This window comes from Prenolepis imparis, unplaced genomic scaffold (genome assembly GCF_030444845.1).
Source record: "Prenolepis imparis isolate NDT839.2.m4 unplaced genomic scaffold, iyPreImpa1.0 SCAF_5, whole genome shotgun sequence".
Lineage (NCBI taxonomy): Eukaryota > Metazoa > Arthropoda > Insecta > Hymenoptera > Formicidae > Prenolepis > Prenolepis imparis.
In genome coordinates, this window is record NW_028141163.1 from 4,883,353 (window position 1) to 4,910,108 (window position 26,756).

At 32.9% G+C, this 26,756-nt stretch overlaps 2 protein-coding genes across 6 annotated transcripts in view; one reads left to right on the top strand and one right to left on the bottom strand.

Moving 5' to 3' along the window:
* Positions 1-26,756, top strand: part of LOC145935845 (uncharacterized) — a 265,904-nt gene that overhangs the window by 89,343 nt on the left and 149,805 nt on the right. For all 3 annotated transcript variants that reach the window (XM_083037499.1, XM_083037500.1, XM_083037501.1), the window contains exon 3: positions 15,318-15,377. In XM_083037499.1, coding sequence (XP_082893625.1) covers positions 15,318-15,377 — 60 coding nt within the window. The remainder of the gene's footprint in view (positions 1-15,317; positions 15,378-26,756) is intronic.
* LOC145935848 (uncharacterized) lies at positions 1,642-21,084 on the bottom strand. 3 transcript variants are annotated; one of them, XM_083037514.1, is made up of 5 exons: positions 20,745-21,084; positions 4,460-4,589; positions 3,920-4,139; positions 3,587-3,694; positions 1,642-3,116 (listed from the first exon to the last, which is right to left on the bottom strand). In XM_083037514.1, the coding sequence occupies exons 1-5, from the start codon at positions 20,764-20,766 to the stop codon at positions 1,908-1,910; spliced, it is 1,689 nt and encodes a 562-aa protein (XP_082893640.1). In that variant the 5' UTR covers positions 20,767-21,084; the 3' UTR covers positions 1,642-1,907. The 3 variants fall into 3 exon arrangements, with proteins under 3 accessions (XP_082893640.1, XP_082893641.1, XP_082893642.1); XM_083037515.1 differs by having other exon boundaries at positions 1,644-3,116; positions 4,478-4,589; positions 20,745-21,083; XM_083037516.1 differs by lacking the exon at positions 20,745-21,084 and adding an exon at positions 4,738-4,824 and having other exon boundaries at positions 1,644-3,116; positions 4,478-4,589.

The window sequence follows — 26,756 nt, forward strand, 5'->3', positions numbered from 1 at the left end:
ATATTTTATTATCTCAAGAGAATGATTGTTTTTAATCTTATCTAACTTTTCAGATTTTTTACTGTTCGTTTTTCTACTGTAAAAGTCTTTGGAAATGATTTCTAACATCATTATAAGTTTCTTTTCTATTGGACGAAATTCATTAATAGTCATCTTCTATAATATCGTATAATATATAAAATGCCTGAAGTAGAAATGATTTTTGAAGAATTGAAACAATTTATGAAAAATTTTTTAAATTTATATTATCATGTAATTTCCGTTATATTTCTTTTGTTTATCATTCAAAAGTTATTACTAATCGTTAGTTTTTTTTTCAAACATTATTTTTTACGAACACGTATAATAACATACTATTTTATTACAAGTCATATAAGTTATATTATGATGAGAAAACTTTATTATGCCCATCAAGCACTCTGAAATATTCAAATAAATCATATGCGCAAAACATATAATTCTAATTGCATCAGAGCAGAATAAGATATGTTATGAGACGTTGACTAAACACGGAGTTTTCAATAGCAGTATAAAAAGGCAATTTTTAAATGATTTTTTTTATTGTGACGTTTATATATCTAAATTCTAAATAATTTTATATCGCGATGCATATTTCTATTATTGATGTGACAGACTCCACTATATCTCGAATTGCAATATAGAAAATCTTCTATTTAATATAATTATATTAAAACTTATTTTTAAAATTTATCTTTATAGTTTGCATAAATTTTTATTAGCTTTATTAGCATTTGGGATTAAAAAACTTTATAATATCGAAGTGCGAATGAAAAGCGCGGAATATCGATAAAAATAAAATCGTAACTCAACCATTCTCATATGTTTGCATAAATATTCACTCATGCTTTTATAAAGAAATATATGCAAAAAATGTATTAAATATCACAAGTAAAAAGAAATTAAATAAATAAAAGATTATAGTTGATTATAGATTTATGTAGTATGCTATGTAGGATTTGTATAAATATTTGACCGTGTGGTCATACATGATAAAAAACTTAAGGGTGCAGGCTGTCTGACCCGCGTTTTTAATGTTCCAAACGAATTTATTGCCATGTCTGAGGATTTCTTTTTCGAGGACGGCGCTTTTCTAGGCTTACCCTAGTAGTCGTTTTATTTCCTGCGTGTTTTTCCTCGACAACTTTTATATTGCCTCGTTGTAACGGGCCGTGTGACGAAGAAACATACGTGCGACCGCAAAAAGAAGAATAGACGAAAGATGTTATCAGACAAACATACCAATTTGTCCAATTACTATAGGTACATAAAGTAACAATTACATGGTTATATGCAAAGTGCTTAATTAGCCATCACGAGATATTACATGAAATGTCAACACGCTGCGATAATAGAACGAATAAGACAATTGTTTGCTGCATCCAACTGTATATTGATTTATTGTTGTGTTTAGGAATTCTCATTATCGGACTTCTCACTATCTCATTAAGAAATTTAACTGAAACTGTAAAATCCTAATTTTATTTGATTGATATAATTTTAATAGAATATTATATAGTTTTTTAAATTTCTTGTTATATCAATATGAAATTGATAACAGATATACAGGAAAAGTACATTGAATAATAAAAATATCGTATTTATTCTTTCTAATTATCTGTATTTTTGCCAAATTTTCGGCATAAAAGCATATGACAAAAAACGATTATTAATATTCTGGAGGAATAATTTGCACTAAAAATTAAACACTTTACTGCAGAATATAAATAATTAATATGTCATTATCTAACGAGATAAGAAGCTTTAATCAACATTTAATTTAATTATTTAAAATCTTTAGATGAGATTATATTATTGACAATAATTTTTTATAGTTATTCAATTCTAATATAACAATAATAAGACGAAGTAGAAGCAAAAGCTTTTTTTTAGATACGAAATGGAGCGTATGGAATTTGTATACGACAAAACATTGGTATATCTACATCATTCTCTTCAACGTATGGTTGCAAAGCTTTCATTAGAAATTTTATATTTTTCGGTAACAGGCGATTAATATTAACGTTTGTTTGATAATGGTTCCAATAAGCATCGAGCTTTGGATGTTGAGCAGGATGAAGATCGTTTAGAATTTTTTCGTACAGAGTCTTAGCAAGTTCCTTATTACGCTCGTCGATTATTGATCGCTGTGTCAAATCCGCTTGCGAATTCCGACGGCTTTGCTGAGCCAATGATCGATGATCGGAGGAAAACTCTTCGACTTGACTCGGCCTTGGCCCCGTTTTCACGGTCGAGTGTCCAGTTTCGTGTGCTCGATGCATCGAGATGTCCTCGAGGAATTCTTTAGGAGGCGAGGCGACACTCATGCCCCATCGACCAAGGGTAAAATCGTGCTTTTCGTCTTTCTCGCCTTCGATGTGCTCCTTATTTTTCCGACGCATCGATCGTTCCTTTAGAAATTCCGTAGGCGGCGACGAAATGCTCATGCCCCATCTACCAGGAGGATGAAACGATCCTCCATGATTCAGCGGCCTCCCTGTCGTGCCCTTTTCCCCCGAATCATCCCACTCCTCTTTGCTCCTCTTCCGCGTCAACGGTTTCCTCGTTACGATCTTCTCGTCATGTCTCTTACTGGCCTTGTTACTCTTCTCGTTGCCATTTCGAGAGAGATTGGACTGTCTCGAATGCTCCTTCGCAAGAGATTCTTTAGAATTATTCTTATGGTTTAAATTTTCTCCGTTGTTTAAATTTTTCTTGAAATTTCTACGCGTATTGTGGTGAGCTTTCGATTCTTGTGAGATTGATTCTTTAGATTGCGAATTTACTTTGGAGCTGAGCGAGCTATCCTCTTCAAGTTCGCTTCTCTTGTAATCCGCCGCAGTTGCGTTCTGTTTGCCGATTGGATCTTCCTTTATATCGGATATTTCGTAGTCCTTGTATCGTTGATGAGTTGCTTTCGAAAGAAATTCTACAGGCGGATTCTGTATGCCCATATTCCGTCGATCTTTGAGCTTTTTGTTATATGGTTCATCGGAATTTGCATCCGCAGATTCTAACAAGGAAGAATCTTTTATGCTCGCACTGTCTTGATCCGTTGGGGATTGTCCGAGTATCATTTGAATAGTAGGATCAACTTGCTGTAATAAGAATAATTATATAAAAATTATTTTATGAACTTAAGCATTGAAGACTTACATATATTTCTCTTATGTTTTTTAATTTTTTTATAAAATTCATAAAAACATTGTTTTTATGATTACATATTTGTATAAAAATTTTTAGAATAATATTTAAATTATGAAAAGAATTTTGCAAAGTTAGTTTTACATAGACAGGTTTACGAATATATGTATATATTATATACTGAATATATTGGTTAACACTAATTATTAATTAATTAATTATTTTATTTACTAATTAGCGACCTTATCAAATTAACTTTGTAGAGATATTCTAATAATTTAAATTTAATTTTTACATTCAATTGTGCAATATTGTACACAATTTATTAATCACGTTATAAAATATTTATAATAATATTTATTTAATATTATATTTATTATTGATTTTTTTTTGTTGATAAATTTAATTTAATTTTATGACCTACTTCCACATTTACTTGCGACGATTTGCCTTCTTTATGTAAATTCATCATTTCACTATCTTCTGCTGTTATCTTTTCATCGTATTCCGCGTTTTCCGAAAATGTTGGTATCTAAAATATATGAAAATTACTAATGTTATATTTTATAAAAATTTGTAATATGTAATATTATAGTGTCATGGTATAACAGCTACGAAGAATATCAAAGAATAATTTATCTTTGTAATTTTCTTGGATATTCTGTATCAAAGTATAGCAGCGTAAGTAACGCAAAATACATGTGCGTTACATAACTTGATGTCACTTCTAAAAGGAGCAATTTCCTTATGTTCTCACCGTGATCGATTCATCATTCGTAAGTTTGTTCACTTTCGTAGATTCTTCGACATTGTCGAGGGCGAGTTTTCCGTTTTCGTTTCTTTTGTGCGGTATCCATTTTTCTCCCTTCCGTCGGCTTATCTCTTGCATTTTCTTTATCCATGGATCCGCCACCTTTTGTTCCGGATCCTCGGGTTTTGTAAATTCCGCCCCTGCTTTTTTCTCCGTCGATTCTTTCCTGTTGGAGAATAGCTGGTTCCGTTTAATTTTATTTGCAATAATCCATTATTTCATAAATTGTCTCGCTTGGAGACTTATTTACCCATACTTTTTTATTATTATTGTTTCTCGAGTCTCTTTTGTCTAATTCATTTAATTCTTGGAGAGAGAGAAAAAAAGAGATTAATTGTTTATATCTTAAAAATATATTTTTATATATTATTATTTTTTTAATCTAAAAAAAAACAAGATCTTTTTTTAACGAAACAAAAATAAAAATGAGAACTTCATACAACATTCTGTCTTAACATTCTATATTGGATCAGCGCAGTGACTGACTGCGGTTTACCGGAATACCTCAGGCCATAATGCTTGGGCGGTTTCCAGTTGTAATTCGGTAACCGCTGAATGTTGTTTCTCTGCCTTGAAACCGCGGGCTTCTTCTCGAGCTGTCTCGAGTCGGTATAATCTGCAAACAAGACGGTTGCTGTATGTATGTGGTCCTAGAGGAGGGTTAATCACCGCACTTGGTTACACTTCGAACATATAATATGAAGTAAACTGTAGCATGCGAAGCTAGAAGCGTCCTTGTCAAAGAGCCACTTAATGTCTCTTACCATGCGTTTCCTTCTTCGTTCGTCAAACTTGGAGATATGTTAATTTTATGCCAAAGTAATTATACTAACGGCAATTAAACTTTAATCGTCTCTTTAACGAATATATACGTACATCAAATACCATGCAACATACTACAGCAATTTACATTTTCAATTTACAATTTGAATACTCATTTGTCCTCTATCATATTATAAGATATTTATCAATTATCTTTTATTTATTTTGCCGAATCTTCATCGTTATTTATCAGTTCTGTTTTTCAATTTTTCGCACAGAATTTACTTGGTTAATTCTTTTTTACCAGTTTAACTTCTCAAAATCTGCACTTGACTAATGCATTTTAATATTTCTCGATAATTTGAAAAGAGCCCATTGATCACAATACGAAAGCGCCAATACGAAAAGATCGTGTGCGTAGTAAAGCGCGAAGGCGATAATTGTCGATGGGGGAGACGAAAATCAAATTCACGTAACATGTGCTAGCTCGTAAACGTAGTACAATGAAACGAGTCACTTCGACGACATATAGTCAGGTCGGAGCTGCACGCTCCCTCGGCCGCAATCGCGGCGCAGTTTAACGATATTTAATTGCCAGCGAGGCACGGATGGTAATTGAAAAGATAAAAGCGTAGTAAAGCGGGAATCGTCGTCGCGTTCCCCCTTCCTCGCGTGGAGTCCATTTGCTGGTATTTACTTTTGATTCGTCAACTGTGTGCCAGACACCTGCTCGCACACGCGGATGCATGTGCACATTTTTGTATCATCGCCACGGCCATTTTTCGTCGTATTCTATTTTTCGTATTTGTTTTGTTTCGCGGGGGGCAAACTGTAGTCATCAAATCACTTTGATGTTACAAAAAATATTTATTCTTGAACAGTTGACTTTAACAAGAATTAATTCTATATATACGACGCAAAACAAGAAAAGTAAATTTAATTGGAAGGACTTTTGTTTACACTAGGTTTTTGTTTACACTAGATAATATCGTTATTGGGCTGCACTACCATGTTAATTTTTTCAATTATTATTTATGGAAATACGATTATAATTTTGATTTTAAAATAATCTGAACAAAAATGTAATAAATCAAACTAAATTATAAAATCGAAAAGAAGAAAAAATGTGACGTAAAAACTTTTATTTTTTAAAAAAATTATAAATATAAAATGATCACGAAATAATATAGTTTGATATGATATATGAATACTATATATTATTATTATATTATTTCGCGATGCACACATATGTACAAAAATATATTTATATGTACATAAATCTTATAAAAGTATCGAAAGATGCATTTCAATTATAAACGAGAGAAAGGAGGCATATATTTGTGAGGCAGTATAAAAAAATAATTTACAGATATATATCGCCAAAATATTTTCAGGACAAAGTGTAGAGAGCGCTAAAAAGATTTACGGCACTAATAAAACTGGCCAGTGCGAAAATTCGTGCGATTTCGACGTAAATTAAGAATGGAAAGGAAATTATATAATCCGCATTAACTCGCCAATGGGGGTGGTAGACTTTTAGCGGAATTTAATTTATTTCGTGACACACTGGACGCTCCGGTACTGACGATAGAATTAGATTTTGGGCGCGCCAGCTTTTGTCGGGGGAAAAAGCAACTTTACCCTTTGACGCTACACTACGACACGGAGTAAACTGTAATCTACAAAGTTAGCACCGTATTTTGAGCGGATCGATATGAACGAGCTGAAAGTATCCGACAGCTTTTATCGCCGCTGCATGGAGATTGCATTCAGTCGCGACTTTTATGCGAAACGCTCCGCGACTTTAGCCGGCGCGTTACGATCGCGATACGATCCGCGCCGGAAATAGAAAATCGATACATGCCGTCCATTTCGAGCGGATTTATAAGTTCATCTGTGAGATTGACGTCACACCTTGCTTAATCTTAATTGTCAGAAAAAATATTTGCTGGAAACCAGTGAATGTTAACTAGGTAAATGAGTTTCCTTCCATCGTATGACAAAACTGTCAAATGAAATTATCTCTTATTTAATACTAAACATAGCTATTTAATTAATTAATTTGATATTAAATAAGGTCATCTATAATACCGATTTTTATTTATCTCTTATGAATATCTGAGAGATACCAGTTATATAGCTATTGATCAATTTGGCCTCGATTCTTTTTTTTATTGAAGACTGAACTAAATATCTCTTCTCTTCCTCGTGTAATATTATATTTCTTAAATATCTTTGTATATCTAATTGTCATAATCAAAATTTTATTAAATAAAAATTTACTTGAAATTAAATGACAAATAAGATATTATTATCTCTCTTTATATGTGATAAAATTTTATATTTTTACATATATTAAGACGTACTAAACCAATCATAATGATTGATCTATAATGAGATTTTGTAATGCTCTCATCTGCAATTAATGCTGCAGAAATTAAAATAGAACAAGGAAATCAACATGAGCAAGCATTCAGAGAGATAGCGAGAGAGACTGTAAACTTCGAAGATATATTTAGCTCACGGAACATTTGCTGCGGTGTCCGAGAGAATGGAATAAAGCGCAAACACACGTTCGTACAATTTACTGTACAGCTAACATGCTTTCTGATAGTTTCGTGACAAATAATGTAATTAAGATGCCAGAGTGAAAATGGCGATTTCCAATGTGATTCAGATGTAACAAGATAGGAAGATTAAATTATCATGAGCGCATATATACATTGTATAATCAACGCAATCTCTACATTGCTCCGATGAATATTATCGACCATATCGGATCAGTCTCGATAACAATGGCGTGAAAAGACATCAGAAAAAAAGCTCATCGGCAATATTATCGTGGAGGCGAGGGAAGAGTGCCATCCTCGATCTTTTGCCTCTGAAATCATGACGCGATCCTTGGTCGATCCGCCGAAGCGGATAGAGATAAGGATTCCGTGTTACGCCAGTTACACGACTTGAATCGATTCTTGTTTTTCTTGTTTGGCTTGTCGTTACGTCTAACTGTTACGTCGTAAATCACGGCGTAACGATATAGCTACGATCGTTACAGTAGATCGTATATTCCTTTTGCCGATTCTTCCCGTCTACAAGTCTACACGTCTACGATAATTTCATCCAAAATTCGCGCGATTCTATATATAATTCTGATTTTATAAAATCTGTCTATGTAGATTTATTTAAACTAATGTTAACCAAACAGAATAAAATTATAGTATTGAGATGTGTTATATATCAAAATATTCTATAAAAACAAAGTAATATTATATATTAATAAATTCTTCGTAACATATATCTGACACAATTTTAAATCATTTGTATGATAAAAAAAATTAGTGATTGTTTAAAAAATTATATGATTATTAAATTTGTTATTTATCTTGAAAGTATCAAATACGATATCTTATGTATAATGATATTTTGTATTGCTAATATTGGTCCTAGATTAAACGCGCGGTTATATATTTCTTTTTACGAAATGTGAGGTAATAAATGCACCTTTCTCTTGTTATATCATATTCTATCTTATCTTGTTAAATCATATTTAATAATAAAATAAAATAAAAAGTTTTATATACGTAAAAAAAATATACACGTATAAATTATATATGTATAAACATATGTATATGTATATATATGTACATATATATTATATATGTGTATATATATACGAGGGTAAGTCAAAAAGTAAAGGGACAAATAAAGAAAAACACATTTATTTTAACCTATGTGGAAAATTTACATATCAGTTTTCGACATAATCCCCACCAACATCATTTGATCCACTACTTAACAAGCTTCTGTATTCCATCCTGGAAGAAAGATTTGGGTTGGGTGTGTAGCCAGTTATGCACTACTGCAATGACCTTCTCATCCAAAGAAAAAATTTTTCCTTGTAGTGCTTCTTTTAATAAACCGAAAAGATGAAAAGAAAAAAAAAGAAAAGAAATACTACGAGAAAAAAAAAAGAAAAGAAATACTACGAGAAAAAAAATTTTCTTTGGATGAGAAGATCATTGCAGTGGTGCATAACTGGCTACGCATCCAACCCAAATCTTTCTTCCAGGATGAAATACAGAAGCTTATTAAGTAGTGGATCAAATGTATCGATGTTGGTGGGGATTATGTCGGAAAATGATATGTAAATTTTCCACATAGGTTAAAATAAATGTGTTTTTCTTTATTTGTCTCTTTACTTTTTGATTTACCCTCGTATATATATATATATATATATATATATATATATATATATTGTATACACACACACACACACACATGTTGTACATATAATAATATATACATATATATTATATATAAAGGGTTTAGTGCTCACCGTTCGAATCTTGAGCCTGAACGAGGGGTGATAAAAGAAAGAATACAAATATCACAGGCACGAACAGGTGGTTACTATGGCTGATGGCCATTTTGTCCGGCAATATATGATATACACATCACATATGTACATATACCGGTGACCGATTGAAGTGGAGGGGCGAGATTTATTATCTACGAACGAACCCCGTCATGACAATTCTCTCCACTTATAGCTATTCAAAAGAAGATCGGCATTGTATACGAATTAGTCGGTATATATATTATACTAATTAGTTTTTTGCGGATTATAAAAAGATCACGCGGAAAACTAACTTATAAAAATTATCTTAACGACCCCCTAATTGATAAAAATAATTATAGATACAGTCTTAAAGAAACTATTTATTTACATAAAACAACAAATAAACGAGATAATAGAATAACATAAATTATCTTGCATTTTCAAAACTTGATTTATATATGTTTTGACAATTTTCTTACCTTTTTGATTAAGAATGTAATTATTATATGTTAGTTTAATTATACGGTAACTTAAAATAGTTTTAAATAATTAAAAGAAAAAATAATATTTATTTTTTTCGTCTACTGTGGAGTAGACTGTACGTTATCAATCATAGCATTCATATCGAAACCAATATGATCTCGTAAATGGCACGGAAAATCGAGAGTGCCGTGTCTCGTTTTGATACGCGTGTCGCTTGACCGCATTTTGTTTGCCTTAATAAACTATGCGTTTGATTAAAGTAGTACACATACGCTTGTGGCAGAGTAATTTTCATTCTTATTCGCTACGTTTAAGCGAGACACTTCGTGCGATTCGATTTATGTAAATATCACCGCGATGCATAATGTTGACGCATGCAAACGCAATTTCGATTTTTTCGATTTTATGGATACAATCCAAGATCTGTGGTATTTTAAATGTAGCGATACAAACATATCAACAAAAAACTAACTACAAGTGACAAAACATGATTTGTGTCTTAACATTATTTATTAACATAAAAATTGGAAACAAAACAATATAAATTATACTGTTTTTTGTATACGAATTTGAAATAACGTTTCCAATTTTCTACTTATACATCAAGAAAATATTATTTAAAAAACGTAGATTTTTTTCCTCTTTCTTTATCTCAGTGGACCGACTATTGGAATTTGTCGAGAAATTGCACGCTAGTCGTTTATGAAATATTGCAAAATTGTTGCAGTTAATTAAAAGTATTTATCGAGTTTGAGTGTCTCTCATTGGTTTTCGATTCCTTTCGAATTTCACATTTCTTTATCAAAACATTGTCATTTCTTATTTCATTCAACTGATGTATTTCGAATATTGTCAAAAAACATTGTGATGCGTTACTGATTTTTTTTCTGTCACGTCTTGGCCTAATTCGCTTATTTGTAGTAAAATTCAAATTTTTGTCACTTGACAAATATTCTTTGATTTTTAATTTTTATTGATGTTTTCATGGCAAATAATTTTGAATTATTAGATCATTTGTAAATGATATCAGAAGATTTATCGATTGTGTTTTTCCAAAATTATATTATTATTTTTAATTTCTATACCACCCTCTTCCTTAATCGTTATTTTATCAAGCTCTTTAAAATTATCTTTTTTTTTATTTTGTCTTCTTTTACATTCCCGATTTTTAAACTGACACAATCATATTCATTTATATTAGAAGTTATGTCGGCATTAGAAATCAGTATATATTTTTTCGTTTGATATCCGGATTCTAATGAATCTTTATACAATTTTCTAAAGTTTATGCTATTCTTCTCCGGATTCTTCTCCTTCTTGGACGATGCCTCTTGACTTTCAAGAGAGTTCCCCCTTGATGCCTCCCGCAGTAAGGCAATGCGAGTTCATGCCTGTCACGACTCTATTTCTTGTCTTTTGCTATCAACTTTTCGATTTCGGTCGCATCCACCTCGATATCGATAACAATTTTCTGGAGTGAGTTTTTATAGACTCGACAATCCCATAGCGATCTATTCCTGAATTTGATCATCTCAATTTTTGCGATCGCCTTCTGAATTTCAATGATCAGTACAAGAAGCTAATGTTTTAAAGAACTTTTGTTATTGGGGAATGTCAAATCTAAATTGACGTTAACTTTCGCTTGCCAATTTGATGACGAATATCTACAGATCTCTGTATGAAATAAATTCATATATAGAATTTTATTACGTCCACATAAATCTTTTAATCTCAAAAAACGTAATATTATACTCTAATATGAATATGATGTGATTTAAATGCAATTTAAATGCAATTAAAATCACATCTGTCAAATATCTGTACGCAGATATGCTTTATTATTTAAAGTTATATGTAAAAGAATATATCAAGTATGTCAAACTCATTCCGGTTCATCAATCACACAGACAATTTCGTATTATATTTAATTATTATATTTTAAAAAATATTAATGATTTTTTTATAAATAAAACTTTACTTATATTTTAGGTATATTGGAAATATGCGAATTTTAAATATAATATGAAATTGATTATGTGACTGAGCCGAAATAAATTTGACTTGATTTAAACAATAATACTTGTGTATATAATTTTGTATGTAATAATTTCGAATATTGCAATAATAGATAATAGATAATACGCAATTATATGAATACTATATTATTCTTAATTTAGTATGTAATTAAACATGTAATTATTGGAAGAATTCAAATGAAATAATATTAAAGTAAAATTTTATCTTGAATTCTACACAGTGTCCAACTTTTAAATTCTAGTTTATTATAACTGTGTAATGTATAAATTATTACTTATTGTTAGACAAGTTTAATAGGAAGAAAGTAACAATAGAAATCTCTCCTGAAGTTATATGAAATAAATTTAGTTTCGAGAATAAGCTGTCACACTTTTCGTTTGATTATTTGCTACGATCGAAGGAAAAGCTTCTTGCGCGTGAGGATAGACAAGTAATTTTGCTGCCTCGATTTTTTAGCGAGATATCGGAAGTTTCTGCTGCTGCTGTCGGTGACACTCGATTTTGCGGAGGCAAACTTTCTATCTCCGCGATGCAGGAGACCCTGCAAATTTAAATTGGATTTCATTGTAATGACACTCTCATTGAGCCTAAATAAATTAAAAACACGTAGAGACTCTTAATAATCAGTTAAACGAGGGATTAACGTATAATGAATCAGTATATTGTCACGCAAAGATAAACTTGCATACAATATTTATGAGAGACACGACATCTGTGCGAGTTTTAAACGTATTCGCAAGATGTCATGAAACATATGTTTCTCATGTCATGAAATTATATATAATACTTTATTTAATTATATATATATATATATATATATATATATATATATATATACATATATATAATTTTACATGTCCGATTTGTATAGTGATATACTGAGCAGAATCAAGAATAAGATTTTACAATGTATAAATTATTTATTAAATAGCAGAGATAATGTTTTACTAACCTTCAGGAGAATTACTGTAATGTATATCACAGTGGATTAGTGTTGCAAATAAGATCATATTATACATTTTAAAAAGCATAATTTTCCTTGCTAAAAGGTACAACATATTTAACCTTTAAAAGTATGAAAACGTTAATAGTGTAAATGCGAAACACATATATATATATGCAAATGTTCAATTTATGTATTACATTACATAAATAAGCTGAATAAAAACAAATTTTATACTTATAATCATCAAACAGACCATATTTTCGTCATAGAGTTTATTTAATGCTGCGCCATGTATTATTGAAATAATAAAAAGTGTTTCTACTAGTTCGAAATATATGTGAAGAGAAAAAATTAATTTTTATATTATAAAATGTAGCATATATATATTTTTTTGTGATACAAACATTCCACTCGGAATATCTAAAGAGTATTACATATTATAAAAAAATATATTCTATCACTTTGAAATAGAAATAGATGAAATTATTTGAAATAACTTTGTAGAGCGAGAATAGTATGCTACTTGGAATTATAAAATCAGCGGTCGTAATCACAAAAAATAGGTGACTGCCATGTACAATATAAGTGCATACCACTACGTCTATGTGATACGCTATTTATATTGTCATACGAATTCACAATTATATTTTGTCGCATGGTGAAGCAATTTTGGATGGAATTAAACCTACAAAAGGAATTTATGGGGACAATTGTCTGGCAATAAAAATCGTCATTTATTGTCGCGAGCATAGATATAAGATGGTAGCGGACGATATTCTTTTTTATCGTCGTACAATTCATAAATATATGGACATGGATATCCGATTTATACGTACCCGAGGAGACTCAGGGTGTCATTTGGTATGAGCGATTTAATTTCGTTGCAACGGGCGATGCATTAAAACACGAGAAGAACGACCACTCCCGTATCGTCGACTGGGTATAAAAACCCAGTTTTATTTATCAGTGCTGTCGTCTCGTTGACAGTTTTCATTAAACCTTATAAAATATTGATTGTGGCTTAGACGATCCGAAATTAACCGAGTGCATCGGGTAATAGTAGACGATTCGTTGTCAATACAACTCGACGGTGAAATTTGTAAACGATAATCGTGGCAAAATATGTGGCGCGTTAAATTATCTAATGGAATCGGATGTAATAATTTATCGAAATTAACTTTGCGAGATGATTCGACCGCAAACGACCAAATAGTCGTGATGACGTGTGTGATATAATTTTCAGAAAATTAACATTGTCATTACTCCAGCGATTATTTCAGTATGTTAAAAGGATATAATACTATATTAAATTCAGATAACTCACGTTATATTATAGTGATAAATATAGCCATATATATAATGATGAAGTAAAGCATATAGTATAGGGCGTTCTGATTTTAACTTTTAAATTTATCATGCTTTTAATTAGCAACTAGATATTTAAATTTATTTCAAATAATTAACAAAGGGAAATATGTAGTTGTGCATATAACTTGTTATAAATACGTATGTATGAAAAATGATACACGTGAAAGTGAATACCAGTTTCCCATATATCCCCGTGTAATCCCACAACAGTTAACCATGTATTTTTGTTTTAAAAATTACGGATTGTTGCGAGTTATTTAATTGCACAGCCCTCGCAGTATCATTTTGATAGTTCATATTTTATTTACGAACAAGCATTTATTTCCTTATTGTGTTACGTTTGACTGTTGCGTTATTTATTCTAAATATACCATGACTTTGATACGCTTTATCTGTCGGGAACAATTAATAGTCGGGATACGTAGCTACGGACGAGATGTCGTCCTCAATTTATGAAGCGCCGTGATTTTACGGCGACATTTTGTAATTTGCAGTTTTACATGGCTGCGCTATAGCGTATATATACGCCTCGATAATTTCATCCAAAACGTGCGCTTGCCGTTAGTTTCGGACAGTTAACCAATGTTTCGTACGACCAGTTGCAGTTCCGTACACAACAAGATGTGCGTTTGCAGCCACGCATCTCCATATATAATTATAAATATGCAAAATAAATTCTCTCCCGCAAAATGTATCTATACATTACTAGAGATCTATATTATATACTGTGTAAAAACTGAAAAGTGAAAATTATATGTAAATTTATAAATTGCAAAGGGAGAGAGGGAGAGAGAGAGAGAAAGAACTCTATTCCACATTTGTTTCACAAGCGATAAAAGATAAATTCGAGTTGTAATAGCTTCGCGACGTTGATGGAGTACCGTATTAATTATCGAGCGCCGACTTATATAATAATTTCTAGCCGGAGGCGAAGAGTTGCACGAAACTGCGATTGTAAATACCGTTCGCAATTATCGAAATAGGAGAGAATTGCTGCGATACTAAATTCAACACAAACAATTAAATCTAAATCAACCATATTTGATAATTTGATATTATTATAATTACATATATTTGAAATTATAATTACTACAAATTAATAATTCTTGCCTTATTGCATTATCTAATTATCTAATTAAAACTAAAAATCAAATTTTTATATTATATTACTATACTCTTTAAGTATGTTATATATTTATTGAGTATAAGTACATTTTGAATTGTGGATATTATACGCAATGATTGCTTTCTTTCTTTCTCTTTTGTGTCATTAACTTTTTTATCATTTAAAGTGTCGTCAGTGACCAAATAGATTTTGTTAGACTTTTCCTTTAATAAATATAATTAGTGATTTCAAGTGGTTTTCACGATGATAAGACAACTAACGAACACTACTGTTTTTGTTTCAGCCAACTATTTTCGGAACAGTAGCCTCGGATCTAAACCCCAAGGATGGAAATAGCCGCAAGGTGAGTGATCTATTTTTTGAATTCTCTTTATCTTATCAACATGCATTAATGATTATCATTACAAGAACGGGAGTAACTCATCTGTTACTCAACGTCTGATACCGAGAAAGATTTTTATCTTTTCGCGTTACATTATTACCCCGGAGGGGATCTTTCCGGAAACTTTAATGAGTAAAAATTGCTGCTAAGTTGCTGGCTCTCCGCTCTGCTAACCGTTCCGAAATAGAGCGGCTGACTGCTCTAATTAAAAGTAACAGCGCTACCAAGTGGTCCATCCTACCCGGCAGTTCTTCCTCTCGCGGGATTTAACATACTAAACCTTGCAAACTTTCTCTTTTCCAGCCGCTTACGCGGCATCCCTCCTAATCGCGAAATCATGCATAATGAGCACTCATAACTACGTTATTATTGAAATATTTAAGTTAAACAGCTTAAGATATGTTTGAAAAATTTATCGCAAAGAGATCGGTTTATAGAATTGAGATTATTTCATGAAAAAATAATGTCTCGAGGAAGAGAAGACGGATTACATCCTTTCAATGCAAAATAAATTCTCTCCCGCAAAATGTATCTATACATTACTAAAGATCTATATTATATACTATCTAATGAATGTCCACGCAGATGACATAACAACTAAAAGATAAATAATCTCTCTATATATTACACTAATCGCATGATCATTAAATTCGCTCTGGGCGATACTATTACCAGATATATAGCGATACTGATAATTCTGCGTTATACTCGCACGCATGTGCATCAATTATATTATCAATTATATTATTAATTAGGCATTAGTCGTTAGTAATCAAGAATTTAGAATATATTTCGAATAATTGTTGAAACTGTGTTTTGATCCTTACATATATGAGGAAAATAATCTTTAGATATTCATCATGAAAATATCATATAGGATCTATAAAAAATTCTCTTTCTATCTCTCTCTCATAAGATACGTATATCACATACATTTATTGCTAAGTTAAAATTTTTATTATTTCAAAGTTGCATCAATTTGAAAATAAACGACTCATATAATCTCGTGTTTAAATATGAATGTACATAATGGCTTGCAGAATGATTTGCAAATACAATCACTAAGAGTATGTTATAAAGAAAATGCGTCATATCGACGATTATATATATCGAGGAATTAATTAGAGCAGGCTTCTGACTGCTATTCACATACTGAAAATTAATTACCCATTGCTTTATTACCAAGTACATGTTAATCGCTCCGTTGGAGCAGATTCTGGTCCGACATGCCATATTTCTTCGAAACGAGTCCCGAACATTTCACACCCGATTATAATATTAATAGACATATTTCCCGGAAATTTCGGATACGAAATCGTAAGATCGTAGATTTGAAAAAAAAAAAAAAAATAGCGCAGACGTTCCCTCGCTTATTAATACGGTGGATTATTTCAAATTTACATGTTTCGTGCACTGTGATTACATTCGTGACAGTAATACAGCACGTATAGCATATTTTGACGATGTGTCCAGCGTGATGGAAGAGCAAGCACCACAACGGTGGTTGCACGCACACGCTGCGTGCAACACGATTAATACGGAGAACCGCCGAGTAATTTCGGTCAGATTTAGTAACACAGCTGTGAAAAAAAATTTCCGCGCGAACAAAAAAAAAATAGGTGGTAGCTCGACGCTTGGCACGTCTGAAAAAGCAATGCCGCTTTATTTTTGCCCGCCATTTAATTGTGTGCGTCTCTCTGCCCTCGCCCCGCCGCGTGAACTCAATTTATTAGCGTACAGGGAATACTTTGGATCGCAGACGGGTAATTAATCGCGTACCCCTCTGTTAATGCGCCTGTATTAATGTGTATGCCAATTAGATTCGATGGTGGTAGTTCGAGATATACGTATATATATATATCACAGGCGGGGGTATAAATCTACCCCCGTAAGTTATGGAGCCCGTGTAATTTTCAGGACACTTTCGAACGACTCGTGAGTGGTACGAGTCGGTATTTTACCGTCATGTGAATTTGGAGAATTACGCCGTGTCTATATGTTACCAGAGTAAAAATCAGAGAGAAAAAGAAAGAGAGAGTTATTTGAGCTTGATATAAATCTAGCGAATGAAGAGAGAAGATATTCAGCTCGGTTTTTAAAATTAAATTTTCTTCTCTGACAAATTCTCTCTTTCTCTTTTTCTCTTTCTCACACTAACACACATTACCGATTAATTATTCAGTTTCATTATATCGAGTCCGTCATTATTGGAATATTTTCATCGGTGGAATATTTGCAAAATCGCTGGCATTTTATTTTCACATAATTGCAATTTTTTTTCTTTGAAACCTACGCGGCGAATTTTCGAATTGGCGATTCATCGTGTTCTACTGTTCAAAGGGCTTTTCAGTCGCGGTTACACAAGAGTCGCCTTGTGTCGTGAAAATCACATCCGTTGTGAGGGATTCTTTTATCTTTGCAGTTATCGATACAAACGAGATTGTTGCATGATGTTAGATGAAAATAAGAACGGCAAGGAGAATGTTGAGGAAAGAGCGACGATAGGGAAGAAAAGATGAATGAAAATGCATGTCGAGAGTGAAGTAAGGAATTCAATGTGAAAGATTTCTGTCATATTTACTGATATTAAATATTGCTGATAGCATACTAAAGAAATACCGATGCTTGTTTGGTCATAAATATAAATGTCTCTCTTGCTTAAATATCACTTTTGCATATGATAAAATATAGAAGAAATCATATACACATAGATTTTATTTTATAATAGAATATTAATTTTTTTTTAAACTTTTGGGTGAGATTAAATTAATTATTTGTACAATATTATTAAACATCCTTACTTTAACAAAAATAGATCAATTTCATATGTATCTAATATAAAAAAAGTATATGAATTATTTTTGACAATATACAATACACATGTGTAGAAAAAATGAAAGAAAAAGAATAATTTTTCTTTAATATTTACATATATAATATTTATGACAAATATGTAAGAGTGAGAGAGATTTAATTAATAACAGAGAAAAAAAATAAAAAATTATTTTTTCCTATTTTATACTGTGGAGTTGGTAGAAAATATTGGATTTGAGAGGCAAATTGCAAAAATTATAAATAAAATATTAGAAATAAAAATATCGTAACCTTCAGGAATATCGCCGATGATGCGAATCGAAAATTTGATTCCTTTGTTCTTTGCTGTATTAATACATTATTTCATCCATTTTTCTGTACTATTCTGTACTATTTCTGTTTTTCGTGAATTTTAACATTAAGATACAGCGGGACAAACTCTTTGATGTGAGAATTAACTTTTATGAAGTCAATTAGTCTTGTTTAACTGCAAGTAGTTATTAGTACGTTTAGCAGTACTTTGATATTCGTGTAATTACGCAATATAAACTTATATAGGCAGAGTAATTTAGAACTTTAGAGTGTTATAAAGTATTTTTAGTGAATGCCAGAAAGTATAGGTAGATTAGAGTAAACACGATATCTTCGTTAACTTACTTACGTCGATTTACTGTATCACATCAAATTCGTAATATTTTATACTTGGTATAATTGGGAAGAAGGGGGCTTGTTTAAAAAAAACAAGCCGATTCTTTTGTATATCGTAACAATTCCATTATTTTAATTTAATACGCGTCGAAATGTCATATTAATTATTAATACAATCAAACTTTTTTTAGTATTTTATGTATATTTACGTATGTTGAATGATTTTCTCTTGAATTGAAATTCGCATAATTTTAATCTCGACGATCATGAATAAGAAAAAAGCGCACAGACGAGCAATGCTGATAAAAAATGCAAGGATGAGGATATTTTCCGATTATTCCGATCGTGGGGAGGGATGCATAAAAGCCGCTATTGTCCACCGAGATTCTCCCATCGTGCGGCTGGCTAAATTATTCTTTATCTCTTTCATCTAATAACAACTCCGGAACTATGCTCAGAAATTAGAATGGCAAACGTGTTGGAAGGGAAGGGAGTGAGGTAAAACGAGCACTTTAGCACTGTCGATGAAAAATTTCCCGTAGGTTTTGGGTTACATTGCCGGATGGCACACGCGAAACGGCAACAATAGTACGACCATAACGCGTTATAAGAGCTACCTTTATGATCCGAAGCACAGAAGCCGGATAAGCCAACACGCGAAGTGTCGTAGTAACGAATTTCCTAAAATTGCTCCTACGAAGTAGTACGGGATGTTCGTAGGTGCTTAGACGGTTTACAGCTGGAATGAAGAGATAAATAATATAGGAAATTCTAAGAGCAACGTATGACGGAAATGCGATTTTTTGTCGATAACGATGCATTACGAGAGTCAGACTGGCGAACGCAGGTGACATTAACGACGACAATAAATATAATTGGGCGCGTTTATACAAAAGTGGCACAGAAAGGGAGAAGGGGGCAGTAACGGGGCGTTTTCTCCATACATATTGTTTCATGCTTTTATCGTGCAATAAACGGACGTGCAAAAGATCGATGCGCCGATGTTCTCGGAGTTATCGCGCCCGGACAATGGCCCGATAGAGGGGAAAAAATATGCAGTTTGCTGGAATAGTCATGCGTGCCTGTAAATTTTCACGCGAGCGATATAAATTCACGGGACGTCGGAAATGGCGCAGTCTCTCGCTGGCGCTTTTTTTTTTGCGCGCGTCTCGTTGATTTTTGTTTAACCTTGGACTGTCTTGAAAGGAATATGTGTGTGATTTTTTTTCGCATGCGATCAAAGGAGTTTGCGAAAGTTTTTCTTCCGTCTGCCCGCTTAAATTGAATCAGTGAAAATGTCACTGATTAAGCAGACGCGAGACTTCACTGAAAATCAGTCAAATATTCATTGATTTTCAGTGAAAATACTTATATATTGCTCCTCCGTCCACTGATTATGGAAATAAGATTTCACTGAAAAGGTAATAATAATCGTACATATTTGCAAGCTATTTGTAAAGCTTTTTCTTCATTTATTTTGGATTTTAAATGTGATAAATTTGAAAAATGAATAAGAAATTCTTGTCATATATTTCTCTATATCAAATATATATATTGCTATTTTATATTTTATATAGTAGATATATTATAATATAAGATGCATTTTAAAATGTCATTGACAATGAGTGAAACAATATCACTAATTCTTTTAGTGAGATTTCACTGATTTGCAGTATTAAATTTATAATTATGATTATCAATGACTATTCTTATTGCTCATCACTGATTCTATTTAAGAGAATGGATTTAAAGTGCATGCAGTTATATTTTCTTTAAAATCAAATTAGACAGCTTATACATTTTTTTTTATAAGTAGTATTCAAAGAGGATTTATATAGAAATATTTGCGTTCGAGTAAATACATACCTTGATCAAGATATCGAATCATAATCTTCAAATTTCAACGTCTGAGAGTTGTTATAATCGAGCACGGTTGACTCACAATCAGAATCAGAAGCGTATTAGTAAACAGCGCGAATATCAGTGGTTTGAATCAGTTTCTGAGCGGCCATAAAACGGTACAATCGATACTTCCTTCCCTTAACACACAATCGCGTCACTTTGGGTCATCGCCAAATTCGTAGGTACTTTGAATACAGAATTCGGTCCCGCGAATGAGAGGCCGGAGAGTTTGTTTAGACTTAATCGCGTACATATGGCGAATAATAATGCAGTCTCTCCACGTCGTTACGCGCACGATGCGACTGCAGGCATACGGTGATGATGGCGACACGATGGCGATGCCGATGGTGATGGTGATGGTTGCGCCGGTTTAACCATGGGGAACAAGAATTGTGGGTATGGAGGGCGGAGCGTCAATCACTGCATTTGATATCATCATTGCCGGCAGCGACCTAGAACGGTAGTCGGCTCATAGATTACAATATGCCGCATATATTGTAGCGATAGAGAACCGGAGAGAGGTCCGTGGCGCAGGGCGAAATCGGATGAGAAAGGGATGAAAGGGACGGGGAGGCTGCTCTCTGTGCGCGCGACATCAATAACGTGCGTCTCTCAGTCTCGCATAGCACACACACATATATATATATATATATATATATATATATATATTGTTGTGTGTGTCTTATCTTAGCGTGACTTATATTCGCTTCTCGTTTGTCAGGATATTGATCGACAAATTGTGTCGTATATATCCAAGAATGACGGCAAGAAGTAAAAAAATGTCGAAAGAAAAAGATCGATGAGGTCGTACTAACATACTGTGTATCATATACGCGCTATTATGACCCTTTTGTGCGCTGAACGCGATCATTTAACGGGCGATTACCTACGGCCTCGTCATTGCGATACTCATTTGCAAGTGCTCTTGATGAGCTCTACCCCAAATCCAATTATAATATCTCATATTTCCATTGCTATATAACGTCTCATTTATCTCTTCTAGTATATTATATGAAGAATTTTTTTTTAGAATTTTACTTTAAGTATAATATGTAATTATATATTTTGAAAGCGCCGAAATCTTGAATTTTTAATGTAATCTTGAATTTTGAAATTTGAAGGGCTTAAGGAAAATATGATTAAAAATTAATTTATTTATTTAAAAATAGCTAACGCTATTATTCATGTATACTTTTGAATATATTTATCACTATTGGATTTTTGAAAGTCTCATTTTTTTAGAGTATCATGTTTGCATCTCACATAAAATTTTTTACTTTGCTTTTTTATGATTGTGCCTACCTACTATGACGTTGCATGTTCTCCACTTATCATTTTCTTCTTTTTTGTTTCATGATACACTTTGCCTTATTCAGTAAAGAATTACTACTATATAAATATTACTACTATATTATTGTATATTGTCAAAAATTATTATTTAATAATTATAAAAACTATTATTTCATTATTAATATTAATAAATATTATTAATTATAAATACCATAATAATATAAATAATAATATTATAATAATATATAATAATATTAATAATATAAATTATTAATGTTAATAATAAAATAATAATTTTCAAGTTTCGTCGTTTTGCCATACTGCTGAATATTCGCGAGTTTGCCATTGCCGAGAAAATTATAGTTCGCGGATCGCTTATGACATAATCTCTCCTCTTGCTCTTCATGTCGAGCCAGAAACGTTATTTGTTCACGAAGAATTCGTAACGTCAGCACGTAATGTCTCGGTCCTGTGGGAAAGATTGATCTCGACAGCGATATAACTTCTCCATCCGTCAGTCTATCCATCCGCTTTGAGAAACGAGCTTCCCCCATCGCGCGAGTAATTACGAATAACTAGTCTAGTCGTAGCAACATCGGGGTACTCGCGGTGCGGTGGTGGGCAAGTGATAAATCGAGTCTGACGTAGAGAGGTAGGTAGTGTCATACGTTGCGCTACTCGAGCGTTCGCCAGCTGCGCGTAGACGTACGATACGTTTATACTCGTACGAATCATATCGGAGGCACTCGGCCGGAATGCAGTCATCGTCGAAAGATTATCGTTAGTCGTGGGAAAGCTAACTGGAGCGTTTAATACGACGAAATACCGATGCAACGACCGGTAAAGCTTATACCAGGCCGCGAACGTGTGCTGCACCGCGCTCAATATCGTAAGGGTTGTTGTAACGATCTGTTAAAGCTTTCAGTGCATCGTTAAAATATATACCAACGATATATGTACGTTGTGACCAGCAGCTAGAGTGAGCACCATAGTGCGATGTTCTAGGCGATTTTCTGCGTGATATATTTTTTTTCAATTGCTTTCTTTTTGTAAGTTAATCGCTTCGAGAGCTTTAATAGTTCCCACAGCAATTTTCCGCTAGTTATTTTTTCTCTCTCTTCGATTAGTCGTCTATTTAGGTCGCTTCGAGCTGTCATAGAAACTTTCGATTATGTCGAGTACAAATAAAAAATGTTACAAGTATCATGTTCTTGTATGAAAGGCGAGTCTTTCATTTCCTGGTGCTATTCCTTTGGGAATTCAATCGTATCGAGGAGATTTCTCGGCTACGAGATCTTATTCTGATCTCGCTTCTGCTTTCGACTGCTTTTTTTCAAGTTTAATAAAATTTCACGACTATACACTGGTCGATTAAAAAGAAGGAATAAAGTATGTGCAATTTTATTGACCTTGAAGCAGGGCTCTCGTTCGCCATCACGTACAAAAGTATCATCGTTTCAACCCTGTCGTCTGTATTCGGGCTTTGCGGACGGATATCGAAGCGAATTTGCATAATCTCTGGTTAAAGCGGTCGATGTTTCGACCTAGAAACTGCGCCACACGGATTTCATGTTAGTATCGACGATTTTACTGATATCGTTATCGGATTCGCTTTATGCAATATTGTTGTTTTTTTATACAAGCTCCTGGTTTGCTTACGAATTATAATATTTAGTGGCAATTCAATTTATATTGTATGTTTCATAATAAGTAAAAAAGTACTGATTTTGGACATAGAAAATAGGAATAGCTCCGTTGAAAAAATAGACATTGATTAATATCAGTTATTTCGATAAATTGTATATTGAATCGTAAAATCTTGGTATGTTGGAAAACTATTCGAGTAAATGGATTTGAATATAAATTTTTAACAAGTATATTTTTTAAATGTAAAATTTTGCGATATTTAATATTGTATTTATATTATATAACGTACACAAAACTATATTTAAAAAATTGAGTTAAAAGCAGTCTCCATTTCATATGTAGGTATTAAAGGCAGAGATAAAAGAAATTATCAGGAAATTATATAAAGATAGAAAATAAAAAATGTACGTCATTTATAAAAAATTATAAATATCGTACTATATTATTTGCTTTTTATTAAAATACATTTTTGATGAATATCTTTGATAAATATAAACTTTTGGCTGAATAAAAAGTTGCTTATTTTATTGAATGAAATAGGATTGTCTCATCTCATCATATCCATATCAAAGTCTCAGATTTTACAATCTTGCAATTTTCGCTAACTCTGTGAGCATGACACATATGTCTTGACAAACAAACAAATCGACGAAAATTGCAAATTTTTATAGAATAAAGACAATTTTAAAAATTGCAAAAAGCAATTACAGCTTTATTATGACAAGAATGTCAATGCGTGTCGTTCTTTTTTTAAAAATTTGCATTAAAAAGAGGACGTTTTATTTAGCAAACAGAGAGAGATTTGGTTTTATGAAAACGTAAAATAGCGAGCCAATCTCGTCCACCGAATCTATCCGTTGACCATCGGCGGAATCATGCCTATGGAAACGAACATCCGTACAACTTGTTTTGTTCACGCATGATAGGACGAGCGGAAGTTCCGTTCGCGGGTTCGTCATCGGGGGCCGCGGACGGTGCATACCGCAATGGTACACCAACTGTACCTGCCAAGCGTGCCGAGTAGCTCGTCCACCAACTGCGTCCGCGGGATTCGGACGCCGCGCGCGTCCAGGTAATTTGTCACCATCATCCCGGCGGCGATGGCGGTGGTATCGTTTGCCCGATGGGCTCTAGATTAATTACCCCTGTCCGAGATGCGCGCATGGTCAGGTGTCCCACAGCTTACGCAGGCCGACTCGTGCTGAGTCCCGGAGTCCTGGATCGCTCGCTTAATCATTGCGACGATTCTCGAGAACTGAATGAAGAGGTCAATGATAAGTTGTCATACATCGCACATTACGATTATAGTAATATGGAAAAAATTCTCGCGAACGTTCATCATCATCACGTGTCTCTCTTTTTTTTATATTGTTTTTTTTAAATATATTTTTATCTCGTTCGCGGAATTTTATATCGATAAAAAATGGATCAATAGTCTGCTGACTCAATCTACAGCTTTGCCAAAAATTTTTAGAGAAAGATAATTGAAGCTAAATGTCATTTACGAAGAGATTACAGCTTAAAGCGTATCTTGTCAACCCCAAAAATCCGGCTAAAGCCATTTTCCTTTTCTTTCTCTCTCTCTTTTATATAGTTTTTCTGGTTTTCTTGCTCGATAGTGTACGCCACTAGTTAAACACAATCTAATTTAATCCTTTTAAACGGTCTAATTTCGCACTACCGTGCAAATAAATACACCATGATCGGTTGCGCATCACGCATCCTATCCCTTCTCTCGACTAGTGTCCCATCCTCATCCTCGTCAACCGCTCACGCTGCTGGTGGACACGGAAATTGCTTGATCTAATTTCCTCTCAAACGTGCTTCCACTTTCCGAAGCTTTTCGACGTGCCGCGGTACGAAACGATTTTCCGCCGGGCCGATAAATAAAGACCGATTCGATGAACGCTCGCTAACTATCGCGTTAAATGGCTGCTTTAACGAACGATGCGCTGCAGTTTAACAGTACTATCTCGCACTAGCTTTTACATTGAAGAACTGTGATTTTTCACAAATGTAATTGTAATTTACGAACTTTTCGCCAATCCTAGCACGTTGATTCACAGTTAATTTTGTCAATAATGAAAAATCCGAAAGATAATCAAATACATGTTCAACAATCGTCAAAATAAATTATTAATTTTGGTAGACAAAATATTGAATTGAATATATGCATATAATAATTCGAAAATTCTTTTATTGCTAAGATTTTCTGCGAATTTCTCACTTTGATTATTAATTTGTTGTTAATACGCGGCTAATTTATCGATATGTCATTATTTTTATAGACAGTATAGATATACATACATATTGATAACGTTTACATTATCGTTCGGCTGAATCTAATACGATGCGTCCGTTATATCGTGACCTATTACCATGAAAACTTCTTGCACGTCTTATGACTCGTGAGCAACAGTGCAAAACTTTCGCTGAGAATTTGACGCCAAAGTTTCGCCGTTGCAAGAACCAAGATAGAAGAGACATCACAAGTCTCGCTTCATTATTAACTCTACCTGGAGCAAAGTGGCTGAACTTTATTGATCCCAGAATAGGGCATCTAGTATATTTCTTTTATCTTTATCAAGATGTGTAGACATCTTTGTACGATCGCAAATCAAATCAAAGTTATTTCTTAGAAATAATATAATGATTGATTGAAATTTTAATATTTTATTATAACGTGCCAAGAGAGGATTATTTTATATTGACAACAAGGATTAAGATATTTTTATTCTTTTATTCATATTTTTATACGTGTACTTTTATAGTGTCTATATGATTTTTTAGCAATTTAGTTCTTCGATAATTTCTTTAAAAACTTGTAAAGACAGATAGTAAAAAAAAATTTTACATTTAAATCAATAAAATAAAGTTTGCGAGTATTCTATTAATTATACATACATGTGTGTCTGATCGACGCCGAAAAAAATACTTTTCTAAAAGTACGCGTGTACAAGATTAACTTGCTTTCAGACGCCATCAAATATTTACCGAGGACGGATGGCAACGAGTTCGTCATTCGCCTCGTCGTAGTAC